At 36.6% G+C, this 17,017-nt stretch overlaps 1 protein-coding gene across 2 annotated transcripts; it reads left to right on the top strand.

The window, feature by feature from the left end:
• Window positions 1-9,055: 9,055 nt before the first annotated feature.
• On the top strand, window positions 9,056-16,026 carry LOC104108475 (uncharacterized). 2 transcript variants are annotated; one of them, XM_009617513.4, is made up of 9 exons: window positions 9,056-9,222; window positions 9,796-10,479; window positions 11,168-12,339; window positions 13,052-13,337; window positions 13,448-13,672; window positions 14,007-14,180; window positions 14,981-15,169; window positions 15,247-15,360; window positions 15,522-16,026. In XM_009617513.4, the coding sequence occupies exons 2-9, from the start codon at window positions 9,817-9,819 to the stop codon at window positions 15,858-15,860; spliced, it is 3,162 nt and encodes a 1,053-aa protein (XP_009615808.1). In that variant the 5' UTR covers window positions 9,056-9,222; window positions 9,796-9,816; the 3' UTR covers window positions 15,861-16,026. The 2 variants fall into 2 exon arrangements, with proteins under 2 accessions (XP_009615808.1, XP_009615810.1); XM_009617515.4 differs by having other exon boundaries at window positions 9,222-9,353.
• The last annotated feature ends 991 nt before the right edge of the window (window positions 16,027-17,017 follow it).

Genomic DNA, 17,017 nt, shown 5'->3' with positions numbered 1-17,017 from the left:
GAATCCTGATTTTTTCCTCTCTCCTTTTGCTGTGTTTCGCTCTTTTAATTCTCATTCTCTTTTTTTCTTTTGTTTGACCCCTCTTTTCTTTCTTCCCTCCTTTTTTATTTTCCTCTCTCTTTTTGTTTTTTGTTTTCTTTTCTCTATTTTCTTTTAAGACTATGATCGAATCCTATGGGGATTGCCTACATATCATGACGCCGCATGAATCAGATCATTATGTAGTTCAGGGAAATAAATGCGAAATGATTTTTTTTTTAATATTTCATTAATAAAAGACATCTTTTGAATTTTCTATTACAAGGACTTAAAAGTAGTGATGACTACAAAAGAAAAATCTACAGACTCGAAATAAAGCAATAAGCAACCTTGACAAGGATGAACAAAACTCGAGGAAAGTAAAATACAGACTCAAAAACTAACTAAAAAAAATCAAAAATACATAAGAGCCTCTGCTGGTACTCCGGGGGCTTGCGGGATATCAGCCGGTCTCTGCACGGGCCTACGGGCAATATCTTCTTGAAGGTGGTCTAGGTCAACCATCACCTGTCGAACGAATGTCATTACAGAAGCAAAAAAACATAGACTTGGTCATGTCTTCACATTCATGGCATTTCATTACAACATAATCAGCTATCTCTTTAATCCTCATTCTGATGACACCCTTTTCTTGAAGCAAACGTCCAATCTGCTGGGCCGGAGCCTCTAACACTTGTGTATCTGTGTTGTTTTGGTCTTGTAACTGTTGCAGGCTTTCTTGTAGTTGGTAAATCAATGCATAGCAATGCTCTCTTTCTGTCTTGAAATCCTTCATTTGCTTGACCATTTCATTTTCCAGGGCAACCAGCTTTTTTTGTAAAATTGCTACTTCTTTGTCATATTTCTGCTTCAACTGGTGGGCTAATCTAGCATGTTCTTCTGCACTTTTGGCCAACTTTGCTTGAGCATTTAACAAGTCTTTTTCGGCCTTTGTCAAGTCAAAACCATAATCATGTACTTTCCGCCTTAGTTTGGTTATAATTTTCTCATCTCTCTCACTTCTTACCGGTGTCTCGGCGGCTATTTTCATTCTCTGGATGTGGGCTCGAATGGCTTCATTTTCCCTAGCCAACTTCTTCTTTTCCCCTTCATCTTCAGCTGCCTGCAAACTACTATCAAATTTGATTTTTTCAATTTGTTCTTCTAGTTTGTTTATTGTAGTTCAGTATTCTTTTTCTTTAGCTAACCAAACCCATTACTCTCGTACTCCATCGGTGAATTGTTGGACATGGGGCCTTTTGGCAGGGAGTTCTGGTTCTTGATTGACCCGACTTCTTTTACCATACCATATGGCATAGTTGGATCCTACTTCACCCATGGACAAATCTCGTACTTGAGTCTGTGGTTCCAAAAACCTACATTGGTGCCAAATTTGACGAACCATTTCTTCTGGAAATGTGGCTTTTGGGCATAGTTCAATAACCTGTGGACTCAAATCTTCGTCATAGGGGACTGTTTTGTATCTGCCCAATTGGCGTAGGACCCGATGCGTGGCATATGGCTGAATACTCTGAAGACCCATTAATAAAAGAAAGCACACTCCGGCGGACATGTAAATAACTTCATCGACCGGGAGCCAACCGAAAGTTCACTTAATTCGATTTGCGTTTAAAGAACCCAAATACGCGAACCATGCCTCAGTACCTTCTGGCAACTCATGATTGTTTACTCGGTTTTCATATTCTTCGATGCAATTGAGTCCAGTCAGACCGTACTTCATGTAACCTGGGCGATGACAAAGATGTTCTACTAACCACATTTGTAAAAGCAAGCTGCAACCCTCAAAAAACTTTGTCCCGGCTTGACAAGCGGTTAAAGCTCGATAAATTTCTGCGAGAATCATCGGTATGATAGTGCCATTGGCCTTTTTGACCATAAAGTCGGCCACTCCTGCGATCCCCAATTCTATATATCTGTCACTCCTTCGGCATATCAGAGTGCCTAAAAATGCCACCACAAAGGCCAAACCCCTGCGTGCTTCCCATTTGTCTTTATTTTCCTGATGATTCAAACCAGTGTCCGGAGCCTAAAATCCTTGGGGTTCCCCATACCGGCTGTATAAGAAACGGAATGTGCAGAATCCTCCGGCTAAATTTTAATTTTTAACCTGCCGGCTAATACTGAGGAGGTCCAAAAACTTATGAGGGGTTACAGTTCTTGGTGCTACTGGATATTGATACCTTAACTTCCCTTCGAAACCAACATAACCTGCTATCTCCTCTAGTGTAGGGGTCAACTCGAAATCAGAGAAGTGGAAAACATTGTGTGTCGGGTCCCAAAACAGTATCAAAGCTTCGATTATATCAACCCTTGGTTTAATTTCCAGAAGACCAGTGAACCCACTTAAAGCCTTTGTCACAGAACGCTTGCTGACCTCCCCCAGGTCGTTCCACCACATATGGAGTCCTAGTGAAATCTCGTCTACGACTCGAAAAGGTATATTTTCAACAGTGCTCATCCTGCACATTTTTATTTAAGGCGATTGGTTAAAAACAAGTGATTTTTGATTTTTTTTTTACCCCAAAAGAAATATTATTTGTGCAAAATAAAATTCAAACAACTCAAGGCCACCTTTGCAAATACGGCCCTTCAGCCCTTCAAAAATGAAGATTTTAAAGCTGTGCTTGCTAAGTGGCCAAAATTAAAAAAAGAGCCATAGGTGGCTATTCTGATAAAACAAACTTTCTGCGTCCCGTCGGGACGTTTCTGGCTATTTGGACAGAAAGTGACATCCCCTAAATTTATTTATGACAAAATGATGCATTTTTATATTTTCTGGTTATTTTTGCAAAAACGGGGCCGGACCCGATGAGGGTTGCCTACGTATCTCACATCCGGTGAGAATCAAACCCGCGTAGTTCGGTCAATTTGATGCGCAGAAAAATATGATTTGTTTTGAAATGATTTTTTTTTTGAAACTTTGGCAGAGTAACGAGATTTTTGAATATTGGGATTATCAAAACCGGGCATTTTTCTATCCTACCTCACTCTTGGTTTTTCTTTTTCTTTTTTTCTTAATTTTCTTTCCTTACTCTAGAACCCGGTCAACATACAAGCCAAGGAAATTAATGCACAAGTAGCACGTAAAGAATGCATTAGGATGGTCTTTTGATTTTCGGGTACACCTATCCTAAACGGACCCAACCCCTATGTTGAGTCCCCTAAGTCAAATGCACGTGATGCAAGCAAGCGTGCCTACTAGAGATCCGGCATGAGGTTGTGTTATTCTAAGTTTTAAATCCTGGGTGTATTGTTCTAGACCTGGCTTACCCGAGCGGACAACTCGAGCCGAGGGGGGCAGCGTACCGAGAATACAGAAGCTTCACCGGCTTTGCAACTTGTCCGAACCTCGTTTTAAAATTAGGATATGACTCTAACAGAAAAGAAGCCACGCGAAGCGCACGCTCCTCAGAAGATTTAGAAGACTCAGAGAGAAGGAGGGTTTCGTAGCAGTTTATATACAGTTCAAACAATATCAAAGCGGTAAAAAGCGGCATTTAGCACATTAGGCTCAAACACGTAAAAATCAGATAATAGATAAAAACCAAGTATAACAGTTATTCTAAGCTCGAATTCTGAACCCTGAACCAGAGATTCTGGGTTCGATCCCCAGCAGAGTCGCTAGAGCTGTCACACCTCCTTTTTCCGCAGTGGGATAGGGGATAAGGGAGTTTTTCCAATTAAAGTGACATTAATTGAAATGGGATTATTTATTAAAATCAGAGTCGCCACTTGGAATAAGTTATGGTGTCCCAAGTCACCGGTTTATTTTTATAAATCGAGAAAATTTGACTCTATTTATGGTATGCGAACACAAAAGATCGGGTAAGGAATTCTGTTAACCCGGGAGAAGGTGTGAAGCACTCCCGAGTTCCGTGGTTTTAGCACGGTCGCTCAACTATTAATAATTGGCTTAATTATCTGATTTAATACATGTTTTAAAACCTAGTGTGCATTTTTATCTTCTAAATCGCTTTTAATTATTTATGGAATTATCTCTGGAACAAGTCACGATGACGTACACTTGTCGTTTTGGCACACGTCGCAAACCGCACCACATAAAATGCACCCGCGATTGACGACATATTTATTTTTATTATTGTTAGAAGTTATGGTCGGGTCACATGAAATGCACACCCGAATGGGATTTACGTATCGTTACCATGCCAAGGGAACCGTACCCATAGTCATAATAATTTATTAATCGGGCCTAAAGCAACTAGCGCGTGTTCATAAATTATTGTCCTAGGCTAATATGAAATTTGTTGTGGTGGTCACAAATTATGGAAATCACTTGTGGGTAAGTGTACAAGTATTAATTGATTCTAATTTTTGGACCTTTGTTGCATTGGAGTTCACTTGAAAGCCAGATTCACTATGCTATAAACAATGACCTAAATTAATGAAAGAAATTGAGCCCCACACAAATCTCTTCTAGGCAAGCTTTCGGGCTTAAATATTTTTAAAGACAGTAGCCCAATAACTCTGTTAACGCCTCTCTTAACATTTTTGCATTTCAACATCAAATACAAATCAGCAACAGTTACACAAAGTTCTAAATATCAACATATGAATAAACAGCTTATATGGCTAGTTCATTAACTCAAACTCAATTTCGCAGAAAGCATTACACTATCAGCCATCGACGGAGATTATTTATTTTAATTGTTCTTAGCATGCAACAAAGAAACCTGTATACTTGCCCGAGTAACTCACATCAAGAATACAAACTGTACATATTGCAAATGGTTAGGCCTACATTATCAAGTCATTATAAGATAAAAATCCAGAAATTCCGCAGCTTCTACAGTACCACAGGGACTAAACTGAATGATTCAAATGACTTGAATGGAATCTAAATCTGTGAGATATATTCTCTAACAACAAACAACCACATGAGTTCAAACGAATTGCAATCAAACCTCATAAATTCCTAAACATCAAACAGAGTTCCAATTCCTTCAATTCTAATCAATAACTATCTGATAACTTGAACAATTAATGTAAGAATATTCGGCATTAAATATTGAACAGGAAAGGGAAGACAAGAAGAATTTGAGGCTTAGGCAACCGGACCTAAAGTCAAACACGAATTCAACACGAACACATCAATTTTTATTCATAAACTCAAAATAGAAGAGAACATGCGAGGATTTACATACCTAACTGCACAAATGCAACAGGAATGGACCGAGTAAGGATCTAAAGAAACTAGAGGATGAAGCTTGCACAGCAGAAACAGCACATCAACGATGAAACAACAGTGAGATCAACTTCAAAACCTTTTGCAAATCAGAAACGAGTATTTAGAGCTTTAAAAATTCTATTTCTTCTTGTTTTTCAGAAGCTTTTGTTTCTAGATTTCGAAACTTCTAATTTCGTTTTTAATGCATCAAATGAGTGAAATGAGAGAGTGAATATGCGACGATCAGTGAGAGGATGAATGAGTACTATGTGTGTGAGTGTCTATGAATTCAGAGAGAGATGAGAAGAGAAAGCGTGCGTGAGGAATTTTAGAGCATTCTTCTAACTGGGGCGGCTAGGGTCTTTCTTTATTCTCAAGGGGGATCTATTTTCTGCCCTCTTTTTGTGCCCTTTTTTCCACTCTATTTCTCACTATTTATCCTCCTATTTCCGTCTCTCTCCCCCTAAAGTGTGGATGAGTGGAAAATATATAGGTCTAGGTATAAGGATTAATTGGTGGCCAAGAAAAAGAGTGTGTATGGGCATGTGCATTTTTTGAGAGAGAGCATGTGAGTTTGTTACAAAAGATAAGGAAGAATCTTGCCACATGGAAATGACTCATTGACTCTTGCTTTAATTAATATTTTTTTTTAAGAGTGTAAAATAAAAATACTAGTTAAATATTTTAAAATCAAGAACATATAATTTTTGTGATTTTTAATTTTCTTAAATAAAACCTACTAAAAATGAAGTTAAGGTTAAAATATGTAGATTAAACTTAAAATTATTTACATACTAAAAAGTGTTAAAAAAATCACAAGTATGGTAAAAGATTAGGTGCTCACAGCTGCCCCTCTTTGCTTGGAAACATGAAGAGTTTTCAGGCAAAGACATATATATATATATATGTAATGTACTCCACTCTGAAAATAATATTATATGTACGAACTCAAAATTGTATTAAATCTTACAAAAATAGGAAAAAAGGAAATAAAAGTTACAATATAATTTGACCAAATAACATCTCTTACATACATAGCTTTCTCAAAATTATTTGTTTATGCCATGCAAATGGCTCATCTATCCCATCAGGACGAGCCTACAAGTAGAAATACATTAGAGAAGTATCTTGTATACACTACTTGGTTCAAAATACATGCACTTAAATTTGAGTATGTGTATCACTCGACAACACATAATGCATCATGCAAACAAAGGCATTTTGAAATTTGCAACACGTAACTTTAATTTACGAAGGTTTTCCCTGTTAGTTGAAACTATATATTTGAGTTGCAATTTTTTTTCTCTGTGCAAAAAGTTAAGGGAAGTAGAACTGTTAGTATATATAGCCATAATAATTTACTGATTTATCAAGTTTCAAACAGTTGAAGTTCAGTAAAATCACATATTTATTCTTATTGTTAAACCAAAAAAAAAAATCTACCAATCTTTGAATTTATCAAAAACAATAATATTACATTGTTCATTTTCCAAGTCCTTTTGGCTTTTTTAACTATTTAGCAAATTGTACACACGATTGAAAGTTAAGTTTAAGGATTTACTTTTCAATATAAAAATTCATTATTAATGATCAGAAGATATGTCGAGTTAGCAACACAATAGAAGCAGCATAGACAACATATAATATTTTTATGATGATTGAGAAAATTGACCTCTTTTACGATATATAGAAAGTGGTAGAAGGAAAAATATTTCAATAAAAACCTGTGATACATTGAATCCATCTTTCACGGTTGAGGAAAAATAGCTTTAACGGCAGAAAAGTTGTTTGTCCAATATTGAAAGACCAAACTCGAGTTTGACTTTTTTCTTACTTATTCAGGCAAAAGACTTTTGAACTATGTGACGGTTGGGCTCTTATGAAACGTTTTGCTTCTTCTTAATTAAGATAATGATTAATAGAGGGAAGTTTAATAAAAATGGTTAATGAAGGGGCGTGACTTTTAAGTGTTTAACCAAAAGGCCAAAAAAACTGAAACAAAGAGGAAAGAGGCAAAATAATTGAGAAAAGGTAAAAAGCTGAGAAAAAAGAAAAGTTGAGAAAAAAGATAAGTTGAAACCGTGGCTTAGGAGAGTGTCACATCACCGGACTATGTCCCTCAAATATATATAGATTCGCCAGTTGTTATCAAAATTGTTGTTTACGAAGATAGTTGCTAATTCAAGACCAACAATTACCTCCGTCTCACCATTGCTGCCACGAATATGGAGAAAACAAAGCTATTTCAACAGAAAAAGAGGGAGAGAGGAGAGATGATGGTAGAAGAAGACGGAGAGATGACATCAGAAGAGTGAAAGAGGCGACAGAAAAAGATGGAGAGAAAATAAAGAAAAATTGGGTAACTAAATCACTTGATTTAAAAACACTAATAATGGATTGAGAGCCTTTTAACAGAGAATGTATACAATTTGTAGAAAAAATCAAATTAATTTTGATAAATAGCAAACTTTAGACACCGAATATATAAGTTTGAAATATTATATAGGAACTAAAAAATCTCCTTCTACAAGAATGTACCTTTTCCTTTGCACACAGGGACTTTTTGGCCCAATAATTAATTAAGTTGAAATTAATTTCAAATATACAACAACAACAGACCCAGTGCAGTTCGATAAGTGGGATTTGGATAAGGTAGAGTGTACGTAGGCCTCTTTAAAAGGCATAGATGTTTCCGGGAAACTCTCGGCTCAGAGAAGTTTCAAATATAATGGTTCAAATTTAATATAGACACAAATTGTTAGATTACGGTTCAATAGAGCAGAAGCAAAATCATTAATAGGCAAAGTTACTTGATAGGTATGATAATAAAAGCAACAAATATATGAGAAATTAGTAGAAGTGTACAAAACATGCACACTATTGTTATACAGAGGTAATGTGCATGTTACTTCATATGAATATTCAACGATTTTAGTTGAAACCCAACTTTCCACCTCCTACAACTTCAATTTTCTCAATCGAAGTTGCTGGTTTGATTGTATGTTGTTCGGGTTTCTTTTTTTCTTTTACTCAAACCATTTTTTGTTCTTTAAATTGCCAAGTAACATGGTTAGATCTGCCTTATATTTCATCAATGACACTGTTCCCTTTTTCTTTGGTGCATTTATAAGAGGATTACAAGTCAAACTTTATGATAATGGCTTTTGATATCACACAATTAGATAATTTAAATATATAACCGTATATATATATATAGCAGTCTTTGTCCCAAAGTGCTTGATGTTTTATTGCTTTTTGCTCCTTAAGATTATTTTTTACAAATTTTCGACCAACATTTTAGGTGTATTATTTTCTTATTTGATAATGAAAAAAATATAATTTATGGCGATATTATTACTTTTCATATAATTTTAGAATATTTAACATTCATTAAAAAATAGTTTAGTCTAATTTAACTTCAAAAGCAGATCATCGATAAGCACAATGTCATAAATTGATACCGAGTATGATTTTCACCTAAGTGTAAGTGTAAATTTATCTGCTTGCATGCTTATTTTATTCACAATAAATTTTGTAAGTTTAAAGTAAGAACTATGCAAAAAAGAAAAAAGTCTTTGGTTTGTCTGTATCCATTTTCCGGACTGATGTATTTTACTTTTTAAAAAAAACAAAAGAAAAAAGAAACAAAATGAAACAGATCACTCTGTAACCCTGCAATAAATCCAGAGAGCTAAATAATTTAAGGAATCTTTTTAAAAGATAAAAAAAAGCATGCGAGAAGAATATAAAAAACTCTTTTGAAAGTGAGTGAAGTAGACTTGTAAACTTCCAAATAATATATACTAATATATACACGCCTAGCATCTTCTTCAATATTATTATTACAGATCTTTCTCCTTTTCCCATTAAAGTTTTCACCTTTACTTTCTCTACAAACATACCCACAAGCAAAAAGTGACTAAGAAGATCTAAAAAGCAAAAAAGGATCAAGTTTTTAGTACATTTGAGTTGTGTTTATTGTCCTCAAAGCGGTGTAGGTAAAAATACCAGAATGTTGCTCTTTACTTCTATAGTTGGAAAAGAACTCATTAATTGGATCATGCAATTGTGGTTCTTTAGATGTTTCTAATCAAATTGTACTCTCTTGTTAGTTCCATTGTTGTAAGTGGTGAGTTTGTGCTTTTGATTATAAGATATCAAAAGGGTCTCTTTCTTTTTGACTTTTGTTGATTGAAAGATTAACTGAACGAGTGATTAGGAAATACCCAAACTGCATTTTAATATGTTTGGTTTTGCTCTTAAGAACCTTTTTTATTCCTTTTATGGAGAAATTGTATAATTTTTTTTAATAGGTTATCAATTTTGGCTGCCATTTTCTTCACCAATCTAATATATGGATTTTAGGTAAGCTGTTGATTTGAGAGTATGTGTCTTATTACATACATGGTTGCACTCTTTTTGTTCCCTGTCATATAGTACCTTCCATTTACATTGTACAAGGTTGTCATTTTCTAACATGGATTGTGTTATATTTCTTGACTTTAAAGTAAGTTTTGGTTTTACTTGCCTTTGAATTGATTCTAGCTAATTCAACATTGTCTACCAAACAGCCTTGTATTTTAATTGAAGCAATGGTTCTTGGGCTGAGGTCAAGGCACAAAAAGGGTGCTTCTGTGCAAGTTGAGTACGTTATTCAGGTAGACGAGATTAAGCCTTGGCCTCCATCACAGTCCCTGAAGTCTGTTCAGTCTGTGTTACTTCTATGGGAAAATGATGGTCAGAACTCTGGGTCTATCGTGTCTAGTGTCGGGGATACCAACATTGAATTCAGGGAGTTTTTCACACTTCCATTAACTTTATGTCGAGAAAAGAAGGCCAATGACAAATTCCAGAAGAATTTCTTGGACTTTTATCTGTATGAGCTTCGTAAGGATAAGACAACCAAAGGCCAACTTTTGGGGACGTCTGTAATAAATCTTGCGGATTTTGGACTGCTCGAGGAGATTGTATCCATTTACACTCCACTCAACTGCAAGAAGAGTTCTAAGAACTCTGAGCAACCAGCTCTATTTGTTAACATACATCCTGCTGATAACAGGAGTAGCTCAAATTCATCCCCTAATGTTAGCATAGGGAAGCAACGTCTATCCATAGAACAGGATGGGCAAGGATCTGTTGCAGATTCGGTGAATGAGAAAAATGATGATGAGAGTGAGATTGCATCTTTTACTGATGATGAGTCACCACATTCATCACAAAATGTTTCTGAGGCTTCACCATCTCAACAAGGGAAGGTAGTTGTAATACTTATATTCTCTTTGTCATTCCTGTTCCTCTGCAAAACTTTTATGATTACTTCATCGTCAAGAAACTAAAAATGGCCATTTAGCCATTTTGGTTTGGATTATGTCTTCTAATTCCTTATAAAGAAAAAAAATATGTCGTCTAACTTAATTGGTTTGTTTGATTTACTCAGTTTCATTCAGTCATTAAAAATGACAATCAATAATTATGCCTACTTCAGGAACAATTTTCATAATCCAAGCCTAACAGGCCGTTAGACTCATCCTTTTCGGCGTACTGCCTCTAGAGATAACACTGTAAATTGTCATTTCTTGAATTTTGGCTATATCCACGGAGTTGAAAATATTCTTTGCAATTCGAGCTTGAAACATGTTTCTACTTTACTTGTGTTAGGTGATAATAGCTTGTTCTTTTTCCTTGACTGCCCCATGACTGATTTAGTAGGGTCTTGGATTCACCTTCTATATTGACTAATAAGTGTTTTGCTATACGTAGAAGTCGGTACGGCAGTTGCTTGCCTACTAGTCTACTCCCCTTTGATAATAGACTATATGGAAAACCTGTAGAAGCATTCTATGTTTCAATCTGATGTATTGTAGGTTGTATGGTTTGTTCTACTACATATGTCTGTATGTCAGGGCAGTTTGTTTAGTAACGTTATACCATGACTACCTGTAGATTGCACATGAATCCATAATTGAAAACTTGCTGAGGGACGATCCAGAACCTGATCTACTTTTTGGACTGGACTCTGCAGCAATGCTCATGGATTCTACCAAAAGAAGTTCTAGAAAACCAGCTAGTAATGTAGCTCCAGAGTTGTCAGGCGGCTTATCTTTAAACAGAGAGCACTCAGTGAACAATGCCACTTCTTTGTCTAAATTTTCTGAAAGAAGTATGACGTCAATACAGAAGAAGCCTGCTTCTCAATTAACAGGATCTTCTTCCTCATTCCATTATTTTGGAGGTAAATATGGGAAGGCAAGTAGCTCTGAGACAGTCCTCGAGCAGCAAATTCTGATGCATGATGTTCAGGAAGATATTGCTGACAAGAAAGGCCTTCCTAAAGATGATGTCAAAGTCTCAGCAGAAAATGGTCGCGGCCATAGATTTCCATCCACCATCGACCATCTCGATGCATCTATTGAGGGTAGCTCTAGGCCAGCCAGTTCCAATTCTGATCGCCGTCAAGACTTCCAAGATAAACCGAAGGTCCATGTTGAAAGTAATGCACTCAAAGATTCACATGTTGGTGTGGTGAATGGAAAAGAAATGGAGTATCTAGAGATTGAGGAGGATGAGATCTTGAAGGAGATTCCTCATTTTTCAGAAATCAAATCAGAAATCAGCAGGAAACGCAGCACTATGAAGGGTGATGCTCTTAATTCGAATAAAGTGCTTGGATTGCAGGGATCTAGCATCACCAATGGTAAATCGAAGCATGTGAAGTCTCATCAGTTGACTGACTTACCTAACAGAAGCGGGCTTCCTGGTAGCAGCCAGAATCCAGAAAAGGCAACAAAACTGCATGTTTCGGAAGATGCTCGTTCTTATGGTAAAGGTAACAAACCAATGAATGGATCTCCTGACCGGAGAAATGAATGGAAGGCAAGAATTGAGACACTTGAGGAAGAATTAAGGGAAGCCGCAGCTGTTGAGGTTAGCCTTTATTCAGTAGTGGCTGAGCATGGAAGTTCTGCACACAAGGTCCATGCTCCAGCGCGGCGCCTTTCTCGATTTTATGCTCATGCTTGTACAGCAAAATCCCGAGCTAAACAGGCTGGTGCTGCAAGAGCTGCTGTTTCAGGTTTAGTTTTGGTTTCAAAAGCTTGTGGAAATGATGTTCCAAGGTATGTGATCTTCAAATACGTAAAAGAACTTGGTACAAGTCTCCTTTTTGTCTTTGAGAAGTGCATTCTTAATTCTTTTGTATTGGCTTGAACGCTATTATTTATCACCAATAGTAGTTCAGCATCAAAGTAAAGCCTTAAAACAATCTGGCAGTAACAAAAGTCAATGAAATGGAGAAACTGTTTTGATATCTGAATAAATATGTTGGATAAGGGTGCTGATATGTTTTTCTTTCTTAAATGAGAAGCTTTTGATGAGGCTAATCACCATATTTGCTCACTGGACCTGACTGACGACTGCCTGATTTTTTATTTCGTTTTGGGAGAGGGTTGGGTGCTAGATATTTTCAAGAAAGAATAATTCTAGAAGCCCTGATTATCTTACTTTATAAGAAATAATAATAAAAGTAAAAGCTCTAGAAGCCTTGACATCAAAATTCAGGTGTCTTAATACAGTTACTAGTCAAAGATATCAAATTTCTTTTGTCTCGGGAATAAAAATGGAAACGATAATGATGGGTGGGTCTCCCCAGAAATCATGATTGTCAAAATTCAGGTGTCTCGTCATCCTACTGCATTATCAGTTATTAATTAGCTTTTCTATGGAATAAAGATAGTTTCATTAATGAGCTGCAATAGGCATAGAGGGATGAAAGTGCTTGCCCTTCTGTACCACAGAAGAAATGTCAACTGTCTGTTTCTTGATTTACAGGTTGACTTTTTGGTTGTCAAATTCAGTCATGTTGAGAGCAATTGTTAGCCAAGCTGCTGGAGGAAGGAAAGAAGGTGATAGATCATATGCAGAGAGCAATAGGGGCAAATCTAGTTTAAACGGAAGATCGTTGAAAAAAAGGAATGAGTTTTCTTCCAATAAAGACCTCAACAATAGTCTAACAGATGAACTTGGTGACTGGGAGGATACCGAAACATTTATGCTTGCTTTGGAACAAGTCGAAGCTTGGATTTTCTCCCGCATTGTTGAGTCTGTGTGGTGGCAGGTTGATCCTAAAATTTGCTTCTGCTGCTCTCTTTCTGTTTCTTGATTCAATGAATAATGTTTCTTTTTCTACATTGCTGCTGTGACTTATTTTGTTTTTATGACCTGTAGACTTTGACTCCGCATATGCAAAACACAGCTGCAAACTCTGGTGGAAGATCAATGAGCACAAGTGTTAAAAAAACCTATGGGCGTAGGTGTAGTTTGGGAGATCAAGAGCAAGGTAATTTCTCCATTGAGCTCTGGAAGAAGGCTTTCAAAGATGCCTGTGAAAGGCTTTGCCCTGTCAGGGCAGGAGGACATGAGTGTGGCTGCTTGCCGTTGCTGGCTAGATTGGTAAGTTGATTGCACACTCACCCCCATTCGACAGATTAATTGTGCACTTCCTTTGAAGGGCTTATTTGAACATGTACTAGAAACTGGCTTAAGTCATTCCACTGCATTGTCTCTAATGGAAATAGCATTTTTCCTGTGTATGAACATGTGCATTTTGGTGTTATTATTGTTAATAGGGAATTTCTGTTTTTGCGGTTAAATGAGAAGCTATACTTTTGTTACTAGGACTACTTTGTTTGGACGCGTGCAACATTGAACAAGCTTTTCATAACTGCTTTCTCAATTCTGCTGCTTGGCTCTTACTGTTGAGCTCTTTGTTTATGGGTTGTAATAGGTAATGGAACAGTTGGTGAGTAGATTGGATGTGGCCATGTTCAATGCAATCCTTCGTGAATCAGCTGAAGAAATGCCAACAGATCCAGTGTCAGATCCCATTTGTGATTCTAAGGTTCTCCCAGTCCCTGCGGGGAAATCAAGCTTTGGGTCTGGTGCACAACTTAAAAATGCTGTGAGTTGTCAAGCTTCAATGGTTTTCAGCTTATTTCAGTAGTGCATTACTGATATGTCATTCTTCTTACCCAATATGAGATCTCCTCAAAGTTGGCCCCCAAAAAAGAAAAACAAATCTACCTGTATTGGAAATCTATCAGAGACTCTTACTCGTGATAGATGTCTTAAGCAAAAGGCTCAATGAGAGAGGTCTTATTGATTTGCAAATAGTTTTGCCCAAAGATGTTAACGGATTGGCTGCTTTTACATAGATGCAAGCCTCAGTAAGGCAACATAAATGGGCCTCACTTTCATATGTAAGATGGGTTAACATTCAATGAGTAATTCCATCTGAGATGCTGATATTATCCTCAATGTTATTCTTCTTACCCAATAGAGGCGTTCTTCAGAGTTGGGGGAAAAATCTTCCTTTCACTTGAATTAGTGGAATTTTGAAACCTAACATAGACTCAATACTTCAGCTAGATATTTTTAAAACAAGATGCTTATTGACAGAGTCCAGCAAATAGGTTCTCCAAAGATGTTAAGAGATTTTCTTGCCTACACTGAGACGGCAAAGCAAATCAGTAAGGCAACATAAATATGCATCAATTTCATATGTAAAACGGGTTAAAATAAGGATTAGTTGCCGTTTTCCATGTGATAAATTAAATAATTGTGGAATTGATCAAAAATAAATAAATTAAATAGTTAAGGAAGCTTGAGATTTTGCACCTTTTCTTAGACAATGCCAGAACTATTAATAAGAACTGGCTTTTGAATAGTGTATAAGCATGGTTTATTACTTCTTGTTGGCAGATTGGGGATTGGTCTAGATGGCTATCTAATCTCTTTGGAATTGAAGACAATGATTTCTCAGGTGACAGTGAGGATCTTGTTCATGAAAAGGCACCAGGTCCTGCCAAGCCTTTCCGTCTCCTCAATGCTCTAAGTGATCTAATGATGCTTCCCTTTGAAATGCTTGCTGATCCACAAACAAGAAAAGAGGTGAGTCCGTCAGCATTAACATTGATTGATGCGTTTCAAGCTACATTCTAAGTTTGTTCTTACTGTGCTGTTTGAAGGTTTGTCCTATACTTGGTCCAACTTTGATCAGGAGGGTTCTCAATGGTTTTGTTCCAGATGAGTTCTGTCCGATCCCAGTTCCACCCGATGTCCTCAGGGCACTGGATTCTCAGGTTGGTAGTCCGTTCAAGTGCATGTTAGTTGTGTTTGCTTGAAGTTTTGGAGTTTTTGCTTATCTCATTGCAATTTCATTTAATGCTTTTGATTGAAACTTTTCCAGCTTCCAGTTTACTGAGAGACCAGTTTTCTCATGAATGTTCTTTTCTTAATCTAGGAGGATGCGGTAGATGCTCCTGAAGAGCCTGTCTCGACTGTCCCATGCACTGCGTCTCCTACATCATATTTACCCCCTTCGGTCAGGTCCATTATAACCTTTCTTGGGGAGACAGGAAACCAATCTTTACAACGAAGCGGTTCATCAGTACTCAAGAAATCATACACCAGCGATGATGAGCTTGATGAATTGGATTCGCCATTGACTTCAATAGTAGCTGATAGATTCCGGGGTTCTCCTAATCTAGCAAAGTTGAACTTGGTCTCCAAGGGAAAGGGTGACAGGAATATTGTTAGATATCAGCTGCTTCGGCAAGTTTGGAGAGACGAAGAACACTAAAGAAGAAGCCACGGTGGTGTAAATATGTAAAGGCAGAGTAAATTTTTTGTTTATTTGCTTTCTTCAGCTGCTAAATGCCCAGAGATGAACTTCAAGACAATGTTTCAAGGTGAACTTCAGTTGTTTGAGTCTCCCACATTTAAAAAAAAAAAAGTTACTTTTTGAAGTTCTCCAGGTCAGATAATATTATTCGGTTGATTTCTTCCCATTTGCCCAACCACATAGTTATCCAGCATTTTGTGTTGGTGGAAAGTAGAAGGTATACAATAGAATAATCGATGGGATACCTGTTATAAAATATTTTAAATAAAAGGGAAAATACAAATTTGTCCCAAAATTACACGGTTGAAGTTTACTTTACGGACGTCCTTTTACCCCTTATTCTTGCTCAAAGTAGATGACACCTAATTTTCTTACTCTCTCTCCTTTTTTCTTTTTTTTTTCTTCTGCATTCTTTACACTTTATCTTCCATCACCTTTCTCCCTCTTCCATATCACCCACCAACACCCATATACCACAATGAAACACCAAAAGTCCATTCCATATTCTAATATCTATCTCACCAAATTCTATTTGCTTCACTTTCATTCTCTCTAATAGAATTTTTCCATCAAAATATTTAAATTATTGAACTTGAATGTCAACATTAGTGACCCACTTAACCTTTTTCATTCCACACCATGTGAGAACTCTTATGCTTCATGTTCTTAATCTCCAACGTCTCACCATCTTTTATCTCTTTAAATTGATTTGACCTTCATGAAACACATATATACACAATCAAAAGATTTCCTCTCTATAGTGATATTCATCCATGGTCAAATCTCAAATTAAGATCCACTTGATTTCTTTTCCTACATCTTAAATTTTAATTTTTCATAAATAAATTTATGTGAAAATAATTTACCAGAAAAGCATTTATTTGGCAGTCTTTTAGCGGAAACTTTTTCCGGCAAAACCCAAATGCTTTACTTCTTTTCTTTTCTGTTCCATCTCTACACCTATTTTGTCAAAATAGCATTAAAGATGCTGCCGGAGCAACAAAAAGTTTGTCCGGAGAAAAATGATAAATGTTGATTTTTGTTGTTGCTTTGCTGGTTCATAAAGCTGAAACCTTCCTATCATGAGCTGAAACTTAAATTGTAGTTACTGAGAC

Source organism: Nicotiana tomentosiformis, chromosome 12 (assembly GCF_000390325.3).
Source record: "Nicotiana tomentosiformis chromosome 12, ASM39032v3, whole genome shotgun sequence".
NCBI lineage: Eukaryota > Viridiplantae > Streptophyta > Magnoliopsida > Solanales > Solanaceae > Nicotiana > Nicotiana tomentosiformis.
This window is presented reverse-complemented; position numbering and strand designations above follow the sequence as displayed.